Source organism: Cyprinus carpio, unplaced genomic scaffold (assembly GCF_018340385.1).
Source record: "Cyprinus carpio isolate SPL01 unplaced genomic scaffold, ASM1834038v1 S000006728, whole genome shotgun sequence".
NCBI lineage: Eukaryota > Metazoa > Chordata > Actinopteri > Cypriniformes > Cyprinidae > Cyprinus > Cyprinus carpio.
Genome location: NW_024879331.1, coordinates 735,771 through 760,096, shown reverse-complemented (window position 1 = coordinate 760,096; position 24,326 = coordinate 735,771). Strand labels below are relative to the sequence as shown.

The following is a 24,326-nucleotide window of genomic DNA, read 5'->3' as shown; positions in this document are numbered from 1 at the left end:
CTGTTAGTACATCCATCATAATTAATATGCTATCCACCTTTTGTGCCTATGGGTGAGACTTCTGTTTCATTAACCGCTATAGTTAAATAACAAGGAGAATAACAACGTGAAGTAAACGGTAAAATTGTTTGCAGACAAACCAGTGTGTTCTTAATTAAGATAACAGATTAAAAATAATATGAAAACTAACTGTTTTGTACAGAGGAAAATAGCTGTACGCAAATGAGACCGGAAGCTACACCCATATAATTTACAAATGGCGGCGCCCATTTTTACATCAGGAAAAAAGGTGGATAGGCTACTATGCTATTAAAAAAGGGCGAGAAACAATGAAAAGAAATGGTAAGTAACACATAAATTAAATATGAAAATTCTTAAATAGAAAAAAAAAAAAACTATAGTGTAGCAATTTTGTTGAAAAATCTTTCAACAAATTGAAAATTTGAAATCTTTGAAAATGTTTAGCTGGCCGCTAGGGGCGCCAAAGGACGATGTTCTTCTGGCGTTCAGCTGGTTTTCGCTGGTTAGTCAGCTGGTCTCCCAACCCATGACAAGCTAAAGTCATCAAAACTCCTTTAAAACCAGCTATGACCAGGCTGCTGGAAGACCATCCAAAACCAGTCAACAAGCTTAGGCTGGATTCAGGGTTTTTTTTTTTTTTTTTTTTTTTTTACACTGTTTAAATTATTAAATCCTTGTATTTTTGTTTTAATTGCACATTGAAAGCTTTTGTATCATCTGCAGCATGATCAAATAACATTTAATATTTTTGCCTTTTTATTATTACAACGATTGTACTGTAGATGAAACTCGGGTTATGGGATGCTCTTTGATATTTTTTGTCATTTGTGTTGCATATCTCTGGCATGGGTTAATATTAAAGGGATCCCACTTTTAATTTGCAATTCATGAGATGTTTCTCCAGTCCCTCTATTTTGCCCCTCTTGATTACAAGACACATGCACAATCGATTTGTCCACAAACAGTCTGATATGTGTACAATGGGTGTTTGATGCACAGCTTGGAGCCTCTCTGTATGTTTTGCCGGACTCTCTAATTAAAAGCAGGGCCACAAGTCGGTCTTTTGCCTACTTAATGAACTGATGAAACTGTTGGGACGCGATAATAGCCACTATTGATTTGCATGACAGTTGTGCTCATCTGTGTATGTTCGCTCTCGTTACTTAGTCATACCCTTGTCAAACCTTAAGACAAAGTGTTAAATCTTAAGACTCTGCACAATTTAATCATGTGGCCACGCAAAGACCGAAAATGGTCCCCAAGAGTCTAAAGAGCTTCAGCACCACGGACAGCACACCACTGACGACACACACAGCAGCTACTGGTCAGTTTGGTGTGATTGTCCTGTCACCCTTTAGAGGGGGGAGAGGGTTTGAGGGGGGCATGAAGCTGATATGTTGATAATGAATAGGCAAAATGAAAATACGTGTTAAGCAGCCGATTACATGTCAATGTTAGAAGTATAAAAGTAACACAGGGAAACACAAGAGGGCACAAGAGAGAAAGACTTTAAAAGAGAGATTTTTAGGTTTTAAAATGTCTTTAATGTGTCAGACGAGCTCATACACATGATGTAAAAAAATAATATAATAATAATAATAAAACAGATAAATGAATAAAAATGCAGAAATAAATCTTAAAAGGAAACTGTAATAAACTGTAAATATCCCAAACCCATTGCTAGTAAATTTCACAAACAGTTACAAACAAACAACAAGTAACACATTGAATTAAAGGTGAAAATCCGAAGTAGACTGACACATTAATGGTCACATTGTCAAGTAATTTGTCACAAGTTTAACTGTAGGTTAGAACATGCAGCTTCAAACGCCGGAAACCTCAAAAATATAAAATAATAAAAATAAAGTCCAACCCTTTACGCTAAAGAAAGTGAGTGGGTCAAAAGCATATACTTCTTCGAACTTAAAACCACACCCATGTCAGCAATATTTTATTCTTTATAACAATTGAAACTGTTTTAGTGGGGTACATTGCGTCATAATGCCACATAATTCAATATCAAGCGTTTGACTGGCACCTGTTTAAACGTTTAAAACGCAGTTAAACATTTATAGATCTAAGGAATCGTCACAAAGCATAGTATCATGTCATCTTTGTTCTAGTATCTCCCTGATCAAGTGGTCCTAAACATTTCACAATTTTGAGATAGAACTGTTGAACTGTTAAGAACCACTGCACCAGAGAGACCAGAAGAGACCCGACGGCATCCACATCTGAAGCTGTCCAGGACCTGCTCTTCAGCTACAGCGAGGCTGTCCACACAGGACGAGTTCCTTGCGTTCAAAAAACATCACGACGGAGTGGAACGGAAACTTTTTTAACACGTGTTTCTAGGAGTGAAAAAAAAAGAAAAAAAAAAAAAAAAAAAAAAAAAAAAAAAAAAGGAAAAAAAAAAGAAATAAAAAACGCAACGCAACAGCCTTAAAAAAATCAGCGAAATTCTAAACGGCATTGTCATAGACCAACAACAATAAAAAAATTAATAAAAAAAAAACACCCCGTGTGTGAACGACATCTTAACGTAGCTTGCGTCATAACTTCGGAAAAGGTATTTCCTCTTTAAAAAAGCAACATCTTAATAAAAAATATTACGTGGAGCACCTGGTTCACGTCACCCATCCGAAATTAGCGTTCGAAGACGATAAAAGGCTGGTTCAAAACAGCAAACAGTTCTTCTGGAACGGTCTCAGCTCGTCGATAGACAACTTGGGTGTGCTGTAAGCTTTTTTATACCTAAGGTGCGTGTACAATTCACACTTTTCATTCAGACTGGAATGACGAATCTTCAGGTCCCACCGGCTTTTCTGGGTTCTTGGGCAAAAAGAGCAATCAGCACCGCATCTTCCACGTCCGTTTTACCTCATGCATGAATGTTCTTTTAAAACTTAATTTTAGTCAATACATAAATCCTCACTCTTTATCACCAGTATGGTCCTGTCAATAGTGGCCCCAAATGTATTTGGGACACTTAAGCACCATTTGAATGTTAGTGTATTATTATATAACAAAATCCAAACAAAGTAGCAGCAAACATATTACACTACCCTTTGACAACCAGAATTTGTTCAAATGCTTTTCTATTGTTATATCTTTTTAATCATAAAAGCAGTGGGCCTATATATTTTTGTTAAATATTCAGCTTGAAAAGTGGGCTATGTGTTATATCATGTAAAGCCCAAATTATGACATACACTTGAAAAAGATATATTCCATGATGCTCAGGTAATTTGAATCATCAGTAGCATTCAAGTGTAGGCTGGTATTTAGATATGTGATCAAAGGATGGAAGATTTCAATCAAATGGAGACATCAGATTTAGTTTTTCTTCATAACTGGATTTTGAGGAAAACATATTTAACTTTGCTGTGCTGATTGTATTAAAGAAAATGTAAAACCTATAATTAGAATTACATCTTATATAGAATTTAAGTAAATAATGCTGAAAATGTACTTTTGTCTTGCAATATGCATATTATACGTATTATACACATTACATAATATATATATATATATATATATATATATATGTATATTTTGGTATTTGTGTTTAAAACATGCTCCAACTTTAGTCAATACAAATAATGTTGAAATTAGAAACTGAATTTTCTCTAGTAAATCATTTTGTCCTTGACGATTTTATTTTATTTATTTTACTAACAGCAAAGCATATTTTAAAACAACTGACATCTCACTAAATTAATGTTCATTTTGGTTAACAAACACATTGTTTTTAATAGTATTTAAAATGGATTATTATATATTTATTAACTGTCATTATTACTGTAAATGTTGTAAACATTAAGAAGAAAGCACGTATCATCACACTACCCTGGACAAAAACAATACATTTTTCATATTATTTTAAAATCTGCAGTTACAGTACTATATAAAATTCCCCGAAAGATATGCTTTTTATGAAAAAAAAAGAAAAAGTTTTTATGATTTATATACAGTGAACATCACAATGCATTCAAATCCAGCTATTGTTGCAGAGAGATGGGGAATACAAAATAGCTTGTTACTTTTTTTTTTTAAGCAAGTTCTGCTAAAAATGAGAAACTGGACAGACAATAATTACAGGAACGAGACAGTAAGCATGACGGCCTCCTCAAGATCTTGTTGGACAAGCAGTGAAACTTGATTAACTTGGCGTTCTAGAGAAAATTAGAAATCACACTTCTGTACTTTTAAAGTCAGCATGACCTCAGTTTTAGGGCTATTTATTTGATCATTTATTGGTTTTTCCTGCATTTGTAATAGAAACTAGCATATGTTGCCAAAGAAACAATAATAATTTAAAAAAAAAAGTTAAGAAATGCGTGTTCAATAAATGTTTTTTTTTATTATTATTATTTTTCTATTTTTTAATTTTTTTTTTAAATTGTACTATTACTGAGGAAAAAACTACTAAAATAATTTGAGTTTTTTTAACTCTAAAAATGCAATGCATTTACTTTTAATTTCAAACCCTAATTATAATTTGCTTTATATGAAAACAAGAAGTCTGAATATGTTTTATCTAAATGTTCTGATTCATGTTTGTGCGATTTGTACATTCCAAACCTTAGTTGTCACTAAGCAGCTTTCAGGAAGTCCACAGACTAATTTTGTCTTTAGGATTTTGCCTTAAAAAGGCGAAATGCAATAAAAAAGACTATGAAATCAAGCATGACAGCATTTTTAACATACTGTATCTTAACATACACATTTTGACATTTGCTTTGCACACAGAATACACATTTACCATTTACAATTATTTGCTTAGTGAACACTTTTATCTGAACTTTTAAGCGATACAAATGGGCATAGCACAAGTTTTTATTTTTTTTTTTTTTTTTTTTTTTATTAATTTTTTTTTTATTTTTTTTTTTTTTTTTTTTTTTTTTTTTTTTTTTTTTTAAAATCTGTACCACTTGCCACTCAGACAACTTCATTAATGTAAAGACAATTAAATCAGTTGAAGTCAACCGTCAGTTGTAAACAGCAGATTGTTTAGTACGCTGCTATACTATTTGGTGGAAGAACTGATTTATGATTATTATTAATAATACCCTTCAAGCATTTCTTGCTTTTTATCATTTTCTTTGACGACACAGTTCTTTACAGATCATTGATGACACATTACAGCTGACTGACTTTAAAAAGACACTTGTTGCCGTGATTAGGTCCAAATTCCAGGAATAGTTTTGCTGTCTCAATGTAATGTTGTTTGGGTGCATTTTAAAAGTTCATGAAAGTCCCTGAATGACTGGTCAGACCTGAGTAAACACTACAGAAGAAGGGGGGCAAGATGAAATGTGTGTGTGTTTGTGTATGAGAGAGAAAACAGAGACCAGCGCAGCTCAATTCCAGTAACCTGCAGCTCATCACAGGAGAGGTGAGCTCCAGTCTTCCTCCAGCACCTCCACAACATTCTTACACCTACAAAACATAGAAAAAGTGACATATAGAACAGACAAAAATGTTATATGAAGTCTTATGAGTCATCTGTGGTCCTCTACCATTGAATCTGTGTAAAACTAACTACATTTTTACTTTATTCAGAGAATGTGAGTGGTGCTTGATCAATCAAAAGTTTCTACCATGGTGCTGGGTGAATTTGGAGAATTTGGTTCTCTCTTTAGTTTCCAGAGCCCGAGTTATTCAAAAATCCCTTGTTTTGCTATCCATGATCAGGTTTTTAAAATCAAGACTGGATTGAATCACCCTGATCCACCCTGGAAGAAAAGAAAAATGGACAAACAATGGACCTATCTATCTAGAAAAATATAGATACAAATTAAAGATAAAACTAAAGCCTTTTTTTAGTCTGTTTAATTTAATTTTATTAACTTTGAACAACTTTAATGTTTACTGTTTTTTTTTTTTTTTTTTTAAATATGCATCATATTTTCTCTTATGTACTAAAAAGAATATCCCACAATAATTTCTGCAGTCAATCAAGCCAGTATGTGTTTGCTGCACAGCAGCACTCTGGTGTCTAGTGAAAAACAAATTGTTTCTTTTAATTTATTTTCTATGTTGAGTAATTATTTTACTTTTAGACAAATTTGAGACGTTTCAGATTTGTATGACATGGTAGTGTCATTGCAGATACAAACTTTTTTAGATTAACTAATCTGGAGTTACCAGTGATATAAATGAGACTATATTTCACAGGCTAGTATGTAAAGAACAACAGGTGGGAACCAGTCAACAGTGGGTGACATTCATTTTGACTGGTTTATTTTTTTAATTATTTTTGATTATTAAAAAAATAAAAAAAAATATACAATAAATAAATACATTAAATTCCACTCATCTAACAAATAAATAAAAATATACATGCAATGAGGGGTGCAGTTATAAGAAACTACTTTTGACTGGTTCATGTCTGATGATTTTGTCATCATAATTAATACAGAGATAATTGACAATCATCTTTATGTATTTATTTATCTTTTTTAATATACTGAAAGGCTAGAAACCTAATAATCATTGCTAAAGCAGGTCACTGCTCAGGTTTAATAAAAATCACTGCCCATCGCACACCGACGGCAGAAGTCTAGACATGCAGAGACAAGCAAGGACACCTGAGAAATCATTGTTAACTCAGTGTAATTGCATTTAAGTGTCATTTTAATACCAGCCATAGAATAAGGGTACGACGATTAAGAGAATATTAAAGCATGACTTGAAAATTATTATGGGCCTTGTTTATTACAGGCTTTATTAGAGCATTGTAGCAAATTCAGTACTATGCAACTAGGGTTTTTACATTTTAAAAAGAATATGCATGTCCAATGTGTGAAATGGTTTGGGTCCCTCTTTTCATGTAAGTCTAAGGGATTTAGTTTTATTGTCCACTGGATGAAAGTCTAATCACTTATTAACAAAGACATCTAATTAAACCTTCTTAGGAGTCTTATTAATCTTAGTAGTATGACTAGGAGGAGTGGTACATAATTTGTGCACTAATAGGAAAATAATGCAGCAGTTTAACACTGCATCTGGGTGAAGTTGTTCGCTTATCTATTTCAGGTACTTCAGACCTGAGTTTGGCCCTACCCAACCGACCTCTGACAATCTGGTGGCAGTCACCCTTCCAGTTTGTTTCTGTTTCTCTTCACTAGTCAGAGTATCAGCTAGACATGAAACTTGAATCAGGTAGGGCTGGTTTAGAAAACACACCTTTCTTTTCTCTTGTTCCCATTTTTATTATTATTATTATTATTATTTAGATTTTTCCTATTAATTTTGACGTCTTTATTTTTTATCCAAGCAATTTTTGTACTCCCAGAAATCCCATCAGGAAATGTCACCCTGTGTCACTGTATATTTAAAGGGAAGTGTTTTGCATCAGGCTCTAACAACTCAAAGCGAGACTAAAAGCTGCTCCCAGGTCAGTTGAACCTGTCATTGTTTTCAAAAGGGGGCAACATGTTTGGACTTGTACGCCAAACAGAAAAGACGTGGAACTCCAGCGTTTCACTGATGACTACATAAACATGACTCTAGCAGCAGAATGCTCATTTTGAGACCATGACCACAACCAGAATTTTCATTTCATTTTTCTGTGAATTAACTCTTTAATGGCTTTGAATGCAAATGGAGGCAAACATGTATGGATATACTTAAAAACCAAAGTCAAAATTAATCTAATGTGATTAATCTAATTAAGCATTTCTAATCATTCTGTCTCTCGACACTATGTTAATTTTTTAGACACCCCTTTAAACTCTCTCAATGAGGTTGACACCACATGTTGTTCTGATCATGTGTTGTGCCACAGAGAGAGAGAGTGATAAGATGTTTAGAGGCTGTTGGTGGTCCATAGAGGATTTGAGTAGAGAGATGGGGAGATTTCATTCTAGTTTCCTGTTTTGTGCCATAATTTCCTTTGCTAGACATTACAAAATGGTCATTAAGATACATTTTTTTATTAGTGCGTTAACTGACATATAGGCCACAGGTTTTTACTGTGTTATCTGGTTAGCAGTCATAAAGAACTAGAAAGCTGATGATGAACACAGTAAAATGACCATTACTTGAAGAGCCGGTTTAGATGAACTGTAAAATTCTACTAATCGTACTGAAGCTTTTAACTCACATAGTCTGAATTGTAAACATTTTTTGAGTGTGTGATTGTGTGGAAAACACATATGTGCAAAATGTTTTCAAAAAGGACTAAGGGTCACACCAGAAATGTGTGATGTGACCATCAGATGTGTTTATTGTGGATAACAAAAACACTAAGGACAAGCCCTTCAGTGGGTGACAGATATTATAATAGGTTAAATAACATTCATTTTATTGCACAAAACTTTCCTGGTATGGATTATGCATTGTAACGGAAAGCTTTGAAGAAATGTTAAAGGCAATAAAGAAAAGCAAGAATCTTTTAAAAATATATAGTTTAGAATGGGCCAAGTGTAATCTTTGCAGTCAAATTGTTTTAATATTTGATATGGTTTTTAATAAGGTTTAAGTTATGGTCATATGGTTTGTTTCATATGGTTTTTATTAGATGTTTTAGTTAGTTAGTTATATTTATTTATTTATTTATTTATTTATATATTTATTTATTTATTTATAAGATTGTAGTCATTATGAATGATAAATTATTAATTATTTGGTTAATACAATTAATATTTTAGCAAAATAATTTTTTTCCTAACAAATAATAATAATAATAATAATAATAATAATAATAATAATAATAATAATAATAATAATAATGGCAAACTACCCAATAATGCTTTTAAAAAAGTATTTCATCCTTTTAATAATTGTTTTTTTTTTTTACTTTTTTTTTTTTTTTTTTTATCAGGACAGGTGTATCATCATGACATTTTTTCTATTTGCTCCCCAAATGTCATAAGGAAATTTTCAATCATAGACTAAAAACATGCTTATCACAGAAGAGGTGCATTCAAGTTACTGTAGGTATAAATTGCATGTTGAATTTATTTTTAAAATAATGTTTCGAATGTCTTGAAATGTATTGTTGAAGATGCTGAATTAGTGTTTAATAGCTGTAACAGTGGTGTGATTTAAAAGGCTAATGTCTTCATGTCGCAAAATAACTAAGGCCCAGAGCAGGCATTTACAGAAAAATTAAAAAGCTTTTCATAATGGGTCAGCCAACTGTAAATTGATATGGAGCATAAAAAACATGATTGCTTCAGCAGGTTCTCAGAATTACAAGGAGGTTAACAGTGAGAAGTAAATGTTGTTTTCCTGAATGAGTTGAGACTTTTATTTCTCATATTTCTACACCTACACCCAAATGTGTCCAAAAATTGGGGGAAAGGACAAGTACAAGATTGAGAAAAAGAGAGGGAAAACTGAAGAAAACTAATCATTCAATACTTTAATGGATTTATGAGCAATGTTTAAATAAAGCTCTACAAAGAAAAAAATAACATGGATGCTATCAGTTGCTCTATAAATGATGCAAACAAAACTAAAAATGCTAATTGCATAAAAAGGCGAACACTGTAGATGACTTGAAGCACCTTAGTGATGTCAGTCTGTGTAAAGGGAGAAGAAAATGTGTTACATGATAAAAGACCTGTTATACAACATGCCCACACAGCTCCACACCCGCGCAATAGCTAGGCGAAAACAACAACAAAATAGGCAGTTACATCAAAAGCATTCAATTACATATATTATATACATTTAATTTTAATGCATAAAGGTACCACACTAAACCATCTGGCCTTGTAGACCTGTCTTACTTGAGCCATTGTGAAGTGATCCCTGGCATAGACGGTGGCCCCTTTACTCAACAGATACTCCACCACTTTCAGATGACCCTCGAATGCGGGCCATCATAATCTGTAATGCTCAAGTTAACGCCATATATATATATATATATATATATATATATATATATTATATATATATATATATATAATGAACTTATATCTGATAGTATTTAGTACAATACAAAACAAAGTTAAACTCACCCAAAAATGGAAATTCTGTCATCATTTACTCACCCTCAAGTTGTTCCAAACCTGTATGAATCTAATGCTGAACACAAAAGAAGATATTTTGAAGAATGAAGGTTACCAGACAGTTGTTGGTCCCCACTGACTTCCGTAGTGTGGAAAAAAAAAATACAAGGATCATATGACACTGAAGACTGCTCAGAATTCAGCTTTTCCAACAAGAATAATTTACATTTTAAATCAAAATGTAAATAAATTCAAATCAAATAAATGCAGCATTGGTGAGAATAATAGGCTTCTTTCATCTCAATTGTGAACTATAGGCTCATCTGAATTGTCAGAATTTATCTTAAAACTCCTCTGAAACAGGTATTTGGATATTTGTTTGGAGGAAGTGGCTAAATGGCAGATGGTCCGATCTAACTGACAGTTTGTCCTGTAACGAAATTTGAAGAATTACTTTGCTTTGAAGCATCTTTAACAAAGACTTACACAGTACAGTCATTGCATAGGCATGCTGTGGTGTATTTGTATGTTACCGCAAACACCCAAATGCATGTCATTCCCCGTTGGGCCCCCTAAAGCCACAATACAGATCTCGTCCAGCAGGTCGGAGTAGTTGTCAGAGGCTGTCTCCAAAATGACCCCCTCCATGGGAGCCCCTTCAAGAAGGTCTTGAATTGATGGGAGAATAAATCTCATTTAAACATCTGAAATATTAATATCAATGCAACATCATTTCAAGTCAAGTCATGAAGCAGAATTTATAAGCAATTTTATATTCATAATATAACATAATGAAACAAAATAATGAACAAGAAAAAATGTAGGGTGGGAATTTCATCCAAAAAACGATTGGTGTAGTCCAGTGGTAAAGCTTGTTTTCAAGTCTACTTCTTTTTTGTTTTTTTTAACTACGCTACCCTAAGGCCCTTAATTGTGTAGCTCCTGCGTACCTAACTAGTCTTCTACTACGCTACAATCCATCACGCTCCCTAAGGTCACAAAACTCTGGACTTTTGGTAGTACTTAGGATAGCAAAGTCCACTAAAAGAGGTAGAGCTTTTTTGCATTTGGCTCCCAATCTCTGGAATAGCCTTTCTGACACACTATCTCTGTTTAAATCTAGATTAAAGACACATCTCTTTGGCCAAGCATTCAAATCTCATACTGCAGTTATATCTGATCAAATGCACATTATTCTTCTTTAGCTTGGGTTAAACAAATCGATTTTGCTTGGTTGGAACAGCAGCTACGCTTATTATGTCTCTATTTGTTTCTCTGTTTTTGCCGTAACTAAGATAAACACAAGCTCAGTCTGGATCCAGAACACTGAGAAGAGATGATGCCAACCCCTCAGAGGACCTCAGATGATGCTAACCCAGAGACAACATACAGAACTACCACATTTTGCTAGAAGTTTGAATGCATCATATAACAATTGCTTGTTAATAGTGTTCATTGTCTATTTGATTACATCTTTAATTGATTATATACATTTCTGCCATATGCACATAAACTGACAGTCACCACTGATAAGCTACTACTAAATATTGTAGAAACTTAATTTTGTAAATCTTAATGTAAAGCTGCTTTGCAACAATTTTTAATATAAAAAAATCAATACAAATAAACATAAACATAATAAAACTAAAACCCTTTTAAGAATGTTAATCATGATAATATGATGACCCTTATGTGTGTTCAAAGAAAAATGTTATTATTAGTTTTTATTTGATTACACTACATTTGTACAGTCATTTTATATAGTTTTTCAAATTCATATGAAACCTAAATAAATGCATTTGAGTACATTTCTAAGATTTTGGCCCTTGTATTTCAAACAGTATTTTTGAAATATTACCCCTGCAGAACATTAAGAATGTGTATCAAGGTAAATTAGTCTCTTAAAACCGTACGTCTTTGGTAAGGTTACCTGTTTTTTCATGGCCACACCTATTTGACATTGATCCACAAAAACAAGTAGGATCTATTATGATTTCATGCTGATTTGTGGAGAAACACAGCTTGGCTTTGCAGGATCCTTTTATTAACAGGCACCACAAGCTTTTTAATGTTTTAATTTTACACTTTCTTATGAAGTGTCCCATTGGGACGACTAGCCCATCACGCCGCCACATTGTTATACTTGAGGGTGTGTGTGGCCCAATAGTCCCACAGAGAAAAGAATTAACGACGCTGAAGATTAAATTAAAGCCCTAGTGGACCCCACGCCTGCTACAGCACATCTGGAGCTGCTGCCAAATATCAGCATGCTCAAGGACATTTCAGAGGCATTGTAGGCACAGACACTGTAGTTTAAAATCAAATCGAGGCTATATCTACTTAATAGCTAGCCAACAAATCACTAAGCCAATAATAATTCACTAAACTCCAGAAACTGCATATATAACATAACATAATAGGCGGTTGTGAATGATTAGTGAAACTTTGGTCAGCATCAGACATCTAATATGAGGTTACTTACAACACGTTATTACACAGGCAACTGCTTAACATCTACAATTTTATATAATTGTATCTTTGAAAGAAAGTATATAATACCAATACAATGTCCACTGATTTCTCCATATTTCCACTGCAGTTTAATCTTATACTGAATATCAGGGTTAAGACTATAAATGAACGTGAAGAGGCTTCATAAAAAAACAAGCTTATGTGAAGGATCTGCCATAAAAACCGAGGTCATTAAAGAAGATAAAAATATGAGGCACCGCATGGCAAACGAGCCAGATTGAGGTAGTAAATACCTGCTCTGTCCCCCATGCCGAGCTCAATAGAGGTGGCGTAAACCCTAATGCCAGCTCCTAGCTTTTTTGTAAACAATTAGACATGCTCCATAACTCTGTCTCGTTACATACAGACCAAATAACAGCATCTGACCAAATCATCCACTACAGTTAATTCGTGAAGTCCTCAAAAAGCTTAACGTCTGCATGTGAATTAAACTCTCAAGACATGTAGCAGATTTCAGTTTACTGCAAATGTCTTGTCACTTAAGTTTAAAGATATTTGACATAAATATGTGGCATTATCACACTGCCTTATCAGCAGTAATTCCTGGGAAGGGTTGCAGGAGACCCACAATGTGGTTCATGGTTCATTTGTGTGAATTTGGCAGTTGTGCTGGGTCGCCATACAGTGTCCCAGTTAACTAAAGAGTAAGAAATGCAAATTTTCACACCAAAAAAAAAAAAAAACATTAAATCACAAACAATGGGGACAGTGTCCTGTAATGTGAGATGCCACACTAATTCATGTAGAGTTATCATAGTATGGAAGCCCATTTCCACATAAGAAAAAAATCATGCTTTGGTAAATAATTATGGCATAAAAAGTCTAAATTATGAGATTCTGTACTAAGTCAAAACTATTAGAAAAATTATGCCAAAAATGAATTTTATGACATTTTGTCTCATAATTATGACTTCCTATCTCATAATTGTGACTTTTAAATTACATAATTATTACATTATATGTCATAATTATGATTTACCAAAGCTATTTCTGTTCTGTGAAAGAAATGGGCAGTTTGTCCAATGTATACAATATATTGAGAACCTCTATGGAATATTTGTATATTTTTGGAAATATAAATTGTTTCACACTGAAGGACAAAATAAACAAATATTTTTTTCAAGCATTAGTAACTTAATAGACAGATTTCTGATGGCAAAAGTGCATACTGTAAATTTTGGAAGAAATCCTGGAATTAATTAATTAATTAATGGAAGTATCAACTTCAGCATTGGCATAAATTCAGCATTCTGCCTAAATGGTGGCAGGTTTGGTGAGGCAAATGCTTTTAAGCTTGCCTCTGTACAGATTATAATAAAAAAAATAGAGGAAATCCTGTGGAAAAACAAAGGCCTATTTTCTTGTCCATTACTCAGTTCAAACAATGTTTCAGTAATTGTACATGTGCTTTATTGTACTTCATAGTATTTTTCCTCAGGTTCTAATCATGTCAGTTGTGTCACCCTTCACTGGAACACATTTTATGGGCCGACTGAACGTGTACTGACGTGTTTGACGAGTGATGTTGTTACGTGTTTGTTGTCACTCTGAACAGCAGACTTGACAAATTAAACAGTTAAATATGAAAGCCAGAATCAGGCTGTAGTTCAGCAGTTTTGTGTAAATGAATGTACGTAGTTTAGATTTGTACAACACTGTGTTGGGTAAAATATAATATCCTATGCGTTTTGCAATAATGTGACAAATATTTGATTGTATCAGGCACATCCTGCACTTACAAACGCCACAAAAACAACATTTCTGTGAACAGAAGCCTCTCACCTCGTCCTCGACGATGACAAACTGTCCTGCCATCAACATCGCCCTCAAGAGGTCAGTCCTCATCTCAAAGAATATTGTGTTATTTTCTTTTTTAGGCAAAAAGAAATTTAAAACACACTGTTGATGGCTGCCGTTTAAAAAGTTTTGAACCCAGAATTACTTACAGTATATATAAAAGATTAACTGTACCTACTATAAATGAAGTCTACCATATCATTTAAAATATTATAGTAAAAACATTAAAGTAAATATTTGAGACCCTAATGACTTAATACAGTATACTACAAATTCAGTAATGATTAATAATAATAAAGCTTTATTGCAGACACAGGTCCATATAACACAACATACAGCATAAGAAAGGAGATACAAAAATACATAAAAATTCCATAATAGCCTATAGAATATACAGGCTATCACACCAGTGTCGTCTGAGCCTCGAAGTGTATCTATAACAGCTTTTCAGAGGACTGACTAGGGCTTCGATTATATGGTTCAATGAATTGTCCAGTCGACACATAAAACCAAACATCAGTTGCCTTAAGAGTGCCTCACAGGTTGGCACTCTATTAGACACAAACAAATGACTGGCACTATGCCACCTAGGGACACGGAGCAGCAACCTCATTGCATCATTGTATGCTACCTTTACCCGCTGCATACTCTTTTTCTTATAGTTAGACCACAATTGAGCAGTATATAGCGGTGTGATGTAGGTTCTAAACAAAGAGCACATCACAGAGTCAGAACACATATAAAACTTCCTTATGAGCATATTGGCTTGAGCATAAATTTTACAACGCTGACGGTATAGGTCTTTGTCATCCGTCCAGTCATTAGATATCACATGACCTAAGTATTTAACTTCCACACACACAGTAAGAGGGCTTAATAATTAATTAATAATTGAATTCCTAAGCATTGACTTATGGTTTGTTTTGCTGGCCTCTTTAATAAATTATTTACAATAAATGTAAATATTCCCTTTGATTAGGTAATTACACAACTTAGTAATTTTGGTCTATTTTTTATATGTAATATTTAATTACTTATTATTTTAATGCAAGATACAGGTGAATGGGGTAAAATAATAAAGGTAAATATTTATCACCGTACTTGCACTAATTCTCAAATATGTATAATGTGTGTGTGTGTGTGTGTGTGTGTGTGTGTGTGTGTGTGTGTGTGTGTGTGTGTGTGTGTACTGGTATATAGGGTGTATGAGGACACAAATGTGTATAATGACATGGGTACAACATAAACATGGTTTATGAGGACACTTCCTGTGCCCCCATAAAACAAAAGGTTGGAAAAACATAAAAAATGGTGTTTTATGAAATTTAAAAATTGCCAGTAGTTTTCTGTAAACTTAATTCAAAAAAATATTGCTTATCAATTTAGACAAAAAATACAGTTTGTACAGTATAAAAACCATTATGCCTATGGAGAGTCCCCATAAACCACAAATGCAAATATGTGTGTATGTGTACTGCTACTTGAAATCTACGCCTACAAAGATTGCATGTGCATTTTGTATGTTTTCTTTCTGCTAGTCTGAAAGAAGATAAGTTATGGAAGCAAAATAGTCAAAAATCTCAAAATTTACCAGTACATGAAAAAATAACTATAGTTTTGGTTTCTGTATCTTGCATTAATACATAATATTTAAATAGTATTTACAATCTTAAATCTTATATGCTTATTTTTCTAAATCTAAAAGAACAGATACATATTCATAAAATCATAAAAATCACAAAAACATCTGGTATTTCATATGAACAAACAAAAATCTACATGTGATGTACATGATCTGTCAAGTTTCTGTTGTGAGGGAGTTTGCAGACAACAAAGATTTATGAAAGCCTAAAAACTCAAGCAGCACCTCTCATTGAGTTAAGTTAAACCAATTTTAAAAAACAGATAGTTGCCAGATTTGCACGACCTCCATGTGCTTATTAAAAACGGAGCATAAATATTAATGTGGCCCCAAAGTGCCGTTACATTGGTCCACCCTTGTTAGGTGAACAGATGAGCTAATAGAGGCTGCTTATAACTTGCTGAAAAGATTGCTTTAATCTCTCCATTTTTAAAAAGAAATCCCTCCCAACCCTCATGACATCCTTCCAGTGAATAGAGACATGGAGGAGGGTGCAGCCTGGGCCTTGTTCAGTAGATCAATAGAACAGCAGGGGCGAAAGCAGCCCAACACACACATGCAAGAGGCCCGAATGCTCATAGCAGCCTCCCCTCAGAAGGGTCCAAGCATATGTTTGTGATCATTTAAATGAAAGGTTGCCATAACAAAACATATAATGTTCTTAAATGGCAATGTATCATTTACCAAACAATGTTGCTATGGGAATGAATGAAACAGAGAGAGAGAGAGTGAGTGAGAGAGAGAGAGAGATTGAGAGAGACAGTAAATGATGCTGATTTTGCTTGACAGTGAGTTGTTTGACATGTCATTCACAAAATAATTCATCTTTGATTATTAATCATTATTTAATCCTATAAAAATGTATATAACGCTAACATGTTACAATTATTATATAATTATTATATTATATAACACATTAGGTAACATTTGTACATCAATTAATAATCTATTAATATCAGCTTATAAAAATACTGGTGTTCATTGTTAATTCATTCCTGTTCCTATTAATGTTAATTTATACTACTTAAATTCTAAATAATAAAGTATTATAATATAATAATATACAGTAAAAATGGAAACATTGTGAAATATTTTTACAAAGTAAAATAACTGTTTCTGAAAAATGTAATTTATTCCTGTAATTGCAAATCTGAAAAGCATCATTACACAAGTCTTTATGTGTCCCGTGATCCTTCAGAAATCCCTCTAATGCTGATTGAGTGATTCAAGTAACATTTCTTATTCTTATAAATAAATATTGAAAATGGTTGTGCTGCTCAATACTATTGTGGAAAAATTTAATTTCAAATAAATGCTGTTCTTTTGACCCTTCTAATATATATATATATATATATATATAGATAGATAGATAGATAGAGATATATATATAGTGTTTTTTATAGATAGGGTCAAAGATAGCATATATTGAAATATATATTTTATAGAGTTTGAAGGATATATAGGTAGAACAATTTTTTAGCAAATATTTCGAAAAGAACAGAAACATTCTAATTGAATTTTGACTGTTTTTTTAACCAGTTTGAAACCAGCGTTACCAATAGGTTTCAAAAATAATTGCAGACCGAGATTTCCTGAATATTTTCTGAAACGAGGACAAACACCTCCAAATAATTTTGACTGTTTGTATTTAACACAATAAAAGCAGTGTGAATTGGGTGCATAATCCACCAAAGGTCAAAATCCAGGTAATCCAAAACAGAATTTCAAAAATCCAGAAACACGAAAAACCATTTTCATTCAGATTTCAAAGACTGAAACACTTTATAGACAGGTGATTACAATACTAACGGGGAATTGGCTGAGTGCAATGATTAATGACCAGGGACAGGCTGAGTGCAATGAGCACTGATGAAACAAACAAGCCTTTGTAGTTCAGGACGCTAAGGGGAATCAGTGGACCCCAGGGATACACAAACCAGACACTGTGACAATATTTGTGTCTGAATAGAATGGGACATGAGAACCTTATATAAATGCAGGAAATTAAACAAAACTGTGTTTACAAAGTCAGTATCAGACAAATAAAGTGTTTGAATAGATTAGTCAGTCTATGGCAGACATAGTCGTTCTTAATTGAATATCTTCATAACTTTACTTTTCTCAGCATGTTACGATGTGAAATTCATGTATTTTTGAACACTTCTGTCATTTGCTCTGTTTTTTGTTTTTTTTTTGCAACAAAACATTTATTGCCTTTTAATGTCACAATGACACTACAAAAAGACAATACAGGCATGTGTTCATTTGCATGTTCATTTGCATAAACATGCTTTTCTATTTTTATTTCTATAACAATTAAAAATGAATCAAAAGAACAATTTGATTTAAACCTTTTCTGAGGTGAAAAAAAAAAAACTAAATTCATGACGAATACAAATACAAAACACTGATTTAGAGATGAACAAAACACTGATGTTCCACTTCATTTTGGATTACAAACACATTGTTTTTTAGTCACTTACAGGGCAACTGGTTGTTTGAGTTTTACATGTATAATTATTGAACAATCAATCTTTTTTTGGTTTGCTTCTCTTTATATTACAGTATATAAAACCATCCTCACTCTTCACTATGGTTACAACATTCACACTTAAGAGACAGCACTGAATGATATACTGACAAATTTAGGTTACATGCTGAATCTGATGCATGTGAACAAACGAAGAACACGGATGAACACATTACAGCCATTAGTCCGAACAGCTACAAATATCTAAATTCATTCTAAATCTAAAAAAATATATATCTTATTCAAATGAGGATGCATCATATTATTTGACATCAGCAGTTACAGTAATTAATAATCTATTAATTACTGTATGCCAGAACCTGCATTGTCTTTCCATGAGAGATCAACTCACAACCCTCCAATTGAGACATGCACTTCAACATCACTCTGAAGCATGCACATTTTTTAAACAGTATATTCTCTGTGTGTGTGTGTGTGTGTGTGTGTGTGTGTGTGTGTGTGTGTGTGTGTGTGTGTGTGTGTGTGTGTGTGTGTGTGTGTGTGTGTGTGTGTACATAGAGAGAATTTTTTTCACATGAAATTAAATAAAATGACAGAAGTATTTTCATTTTACTGAGTAAAATGACAAACTGTTTTTACCTCATTACCTTCATCTGTCTGATGCTGAAATGAAATGTTTATGTTCAGAATACTTCATATTTATCATTCTACCTGATAAACATTTATCTGATAAAAACTTAATATTTATCATTCTACTTGATATTTATCATTCTACCTGATAAACATTTATCTGATAAAAACTTAATATTTATCAGTCTGTGAAAAGGTAGGCATATAAAGTATATTTCAGTTGATATTAATGTTAATTAATATTATACAGACATATTACAATTAATCACAGCCTCTGCTTCTTAGTATGATTCTACCATATAGAGCTATACAAACTCTTAGGGCAGGAATTCAATATGAATAAATATTGAATTATTTGCACACACAGTCTGCATTGTTTTAGCACCCTAATTACTAAATTAATTATGCTAATATGATTACAGTGCACACACATGCAAACATTTTGTAATCATCGTAGTTTACACTAAAATACGGTGAACCAAACTGACACAGCTGTGTGTGTATAATAATTGGGGTTATTTTAACAATGTGCCAGTTGACATTGATTATGTCAATCACTTTGCAAAAAACAAACAACTTGATTGTGCACTCATTCACTGCATGATGTGGCCTATTAAAATGCAGTAAGAATGGCAATGGAAATGGTAAGGTGACATGTTCGGTTCACTTAGTTTTGTCCTGGCATAATAACTCGTGGGAACGTGGTAATATGTTGTGGCCATAAGATATTAATTTGAGGGAACGACATATTTTCTCGTGGACACGAGTTTAGTGCGTAAACAAACCTGCGTGACCATAGCAACCCAATGGATTCATTAATATTTTATTTTGAATTAAGAAATTATTATATTATTTATTATAGAAATTATTACATTATTAAATTATTATATTAACCATTAGGCCTCGGCTACTGGGCTGTATTACTGCAATAGTCAGCATTCAAATGAAGTTCATCATGAAAAAATGTTACATAAAATGCATAATATAAAATAGGCCTACAAGAAATTTTTATCCATCCTACAGTCTTGTAAGTCCATTAACTGATCGTCTTTTTCCCGTAATATTTCTATATTATTATTATTATAATTAGCCTATTATAATTGGTTGTATTTTTATATTCGTTTATATTCATTTTCCCTTCATTTCTATCTCTTTACTTAACGTTCGGAATACTTCTGTAAATAATAGCCTACTGTAAATGCTCGACATGCCAATAAAGCTTTGATTATGCTCACTGGAATTTTTGCGAAGTTTAAATTGAAAATAAATAGAACTTAATTACAAATAATAAACAGACCTTAATAATAAATAATATAATTTCATTCATTGTAAATGAAAACAAACATTCACATAGTTTCATTTGTAAATGAAAACACAACACGCTCATTTATCATCACACATGGGCATATATACAATCATAAAGTCAAAACTTCATTGGCATAATTGTCAGGCGTTTATTTACAAAATATATGGTAATATACAAATATTAAATGAAATGAAATGTTTAATGTTAATAAAAATGTTTTATCATCTTTTGATAATCCTGGGTTGCTATGCCTGTTGCTGCTTTTAAAATGTGTGTTTTCGGACCAATGAGAGCATATCCAAACATTTATGGTTCCTTGAATGTTATGAGAAAGTTAGTAGGCTCTCACAAAAAAAATAACATATAAATTAATTATTAACCAGCCCTTTCTTAATCAAACATAACCCACACTGTTGTACGTTAATTCTAGTCATTCACTGACTTTGCTGAGCAGCAGCCCAAGAGTGTTAATATTCAGACAAACTAGGACTTTTTACTCTTTCTCACTCTCATTATCCGTGTTTGTTTCAGACTGTTCGTTAAATGGATCGATAGATGTGACTTATTATGCAGGTTACATTGTTACACCAGTAGGTGGTGACAAGTGACTGTCTTCATAAGTCAGTTATGTGTCTTAGAAAGTTGACGCCTATTTATTTATTTATTTGCTGGAAGTCAGCGGTCACCAAAATGATTTGGTTACCAATAAACTTAAGAATATCGTCTGTTGTATTTCTCAGAAGAAATAAAGGAAAACCAGTCATATAGTTGTGTAACTTCATGGGGGTTAGGAAATATAGACAGAATTTTCACTAATGGGTAAACTATCCCATTATCATGCCTTTCATGAGCACTGGCAAGGTTTTTTTTTTTTTTTTTTTTTTTTTTTTACCTCAATTCATAACAACTATGTTATAATTTATTGATTTATTATTATTATTATTATTATTATTATTATTATTATTATTATTATTATGATTATTATTCACTTTTGTAGTAGATTTGTCCTGTTTTTCTGATTGTACAGGAACAAGTATGTCGCTATTGCTAACTGCCCCGTTTTCTATGTTTTAGGTTGTGTGATATTGAATGATATGTGTATTTTAAATGTGTGTTTTTAAAGGAAAGTCTACCAGTTAATGACGTATGCCAGGACCTTAATTATGAAAATCGGGCTGCAGCGGCCGTTTCCGCTCGTTCGCGTTGACGTAGTCAGTTTCCCACTGAACTCTGCTGATTTTAGGAGTGAACACCGGGGTTGAGATTGCTAGAGAATGGTGGGCCTCCGCAGGTAACTAAAACGCATTTAGTCGCTCTAAAATGAATGAAAATAACTTGTTGATGTCTACATTTCACATAACCTGTCGAAAAAAAATGTGTGAAAAGTGTGTGGTAGCGATTTTCTGTGGGTTGTTCGGCCGGCTAAGCTAGCAGGCTAAGTTGCTCTTTTCTGGCACTCCCTCTGAGCATTTCTTGTCTCTCAGGGGCACGTGAGACACAAATTCGAATTCAGGACGGTTGAAATCGACGCGGCTCCGCTTCAGACAGTCCAGATGACAAACCCGCCGGCCGGCCAAATGAACGCTTTTCCGCCGAGGCTCTGAACGACTTCTGCTGCTATCCGGTTACATTTTGGGGGAGGACGTGAAAGAGCCCCCGAGACGGACATTCACACGCCAAGAGGAAGTCTCGAAAGACCGCAGGCTCTTAAAGAGGCCTCGCAGCACTTACCAGACACACAGGAAAAGCACCGAAAAACCGCTGCTTTTGTCGCGTTTCTGTGGATTATTATCGAGGGTGGCGTTTTTCAAACTGGTAACGTTACCACCCTACAACCGAAGCACAAGCCCTGAAAATTGAGCTTTGACCTTTTTCAGTTCTACTGAAAGTTTTCAATACTGTCGTTTAATCAGCAACCAAGTTACCTGTGCTGGCTGGAACTGCATCTTATTCACTGTGACTTTACGCCCAGTTTCGTGATAACGTTATATGCACGTGTTCTGTTTACTTCCAAATTTGACGTCCCAACTAGGAAGTCTTCAATAAAAAGCCCTTGTATTTCACTTTTCAAACCGTTATCCTTATTAAACATATTTTTTTTTCTTTTTAGAGGGTAGTAACCATTTATGAACGGTATACAAGATGGGGAAGATGCTGTCAAAGATATTTGGTAACAAAGAGATGAGAATATTGATGCTCGGACTGGATGCTGCAGGAAAAACCACCATCCTTTATAAGTTGAAACTTGGCCAGTCTGTGACCACCATCCCGACCGTCGGTTTCAACGTGGAGACGGTCACCTACAAAAACGTCAAGTTCAACGTGTGGGACGTGGGTGGACAAGATAAGATCCGTCCCCTCTGGCGACACTACTACACGGGAACGCAAGGGTTAATTTTTGTGGTGGATTGTGCTGATAGAGATCGCATCGACGAAGCCAGGCAAGAACTCCACCGCATCATCAATGACCGTGAGATGAGGGACGCCATCATTTTGATTTTTGCCAACAAGCAAGACCTGCCGGACGCCATGAAGCCACACGAGATCCAGGAGAAGCTGGGACTGACTCGCATCCGGGACAGGAATTGGTACGTGCAGCCGTCGTGCGCAACCACCGGTGATGGACTGTACGAAGGCTTAACTTGGTTAACATCAAACTACAAGTCTTAATGACACTCGCACTGACTGTTTAGGACAAATGAACTCAATATGGGGAAAATCACACTCTCCAACGAATATTAGTGTGGTTTTGATTTAGAGTTAACATTTATTTTTGGTTCGTTTTCAAACGGACCTCTTTGAAACAACGTAATGGGTTTGGCTTGCTTTTAGTTTCCTGACTACTGTGACGTACGTGTCACACACCATGGACTATTGCTTAACATGATAAAGCATTCCTGAATGAAGATTTTTTTTTTTGTTTGTTTGTTTTTTTGATTGTTGGTTTTCTATATTTGATTTATCTTCTTCAGCTTCTTTCTTTGAGATTTTAGAGACAAAAAAAAAATGTAGTTTGTCTCCTGCAAACAGTCCAATAGTGTGTTAAAGGCATTTTATACCAAGATGTATCGAAACTGTCCAGGCATCCACTGTAGCAAAGCACAGTATTGCTGAGGAGGTTGTAGCATACTAATTGTAGGTAGCTATGTGGTGTAACAGGTTTTGAACTGTGCCATAGTTATGATATCACTGACATCCAATGATAATCAACATGTAAATGAGTCCATGGAACATTTTATGCAAAAGTCTAATCGTGGAAGGCGGGCTTACCACAGACATAACTTATATTCACAAAGCATAATCGAACTGAGTGATGTCTTGTGCTCTCAAAAGCATGAAAAACCACAGAAGGGTTTTTGTCTGCATTGCAATGTAGCCCAAAATGAGTTAAACGTTAAAGAGACTTCATTTTGAAACATTGATGGATGCCTTTTGTAGCCTTTTTACCATTTAGGCTAACTACATTGACCAGTTTGTCTTTGACTTACACTCATGTGTCTCTAAAATGTGAGATTGTTACATTCTTGCATTTCAAGTGTAGTGCTTGCGGTGGACTGAATTAGTCATTTTGGAGAGAAATGTTTCATTCTATTCATTTCATCTCTTTGCTTTAATCATTTTGAGAAACATGTATAGAAACAGCTATGTAATTGTAACTTCAAATTAAACTTAGTCATTTTAATGCTTTTAGTTGATTCTTGTTCTGACCAATTCTTGCCGTTTTTGATGCCCGGGAGTTTCCACTGTCATTTACCAAGCCAAACCAAAGTCATATGGAAAATGAATTTAGCGCTGCTTAAAAATTCCTCCATTTCATTTTAATTTTGTTCTTGGTAGCGCACATGAAAAATCTTTTCTCGCTTTCCCTGAGTTTGCAGCCCATTTGTATTTGCACAATATTTTCCAAACCCAGGACTCCAAGCACTTTGGAATCCGTAGCAG

At 33.8% G+C, this 24,326-nt stretch overlaps 1 protein-coding gene across 2 annotated transcripts; it reads left to right on the top strand.

Annotated features, from left to right (window-relative positions):
• Nucleotides 1–21,518: 21,518 nt before the first annotated feature.
• LOC109068560 (ADP-ribosylation factor 6) lies at nucleotides 21,519–24,066 on the top strand. Of its 2 annotated transcripts, XM_042755588.1 has the most exons (3): nucleotides 21,519–21,675; nucleotides 21,869–22,199; nucleotides 22,495–24,066. In XM_042755588.1, exon 3 carries the CDS (start codon nucleotides 22,527–22,529, stop codon nucleotides 23,052–23,054), a length of 528 nt encoding a protein of 175 aa, XP_042611522.1. In that variant the 5' UTR covers nucleotides 21,519–21,675; nucleotides 21,869–22,199; nucleotides 22,495–22,526; the 3' UTR covers nucleotides 23,055–24,066. The 2 variants fall into 2 exon arrangements, with proteins under 2 accessions (XP_042611522.1, XP_042611523.1); XM_042755589.1 differs by lacking the exon at nucleotides 21,869–22,199 and having other exon boundaries at nucleotides 21,526–21,675.
• The last annotated feature ends 260 nt before the right edge of the window (nucleotides 24,067–24,326 follow it).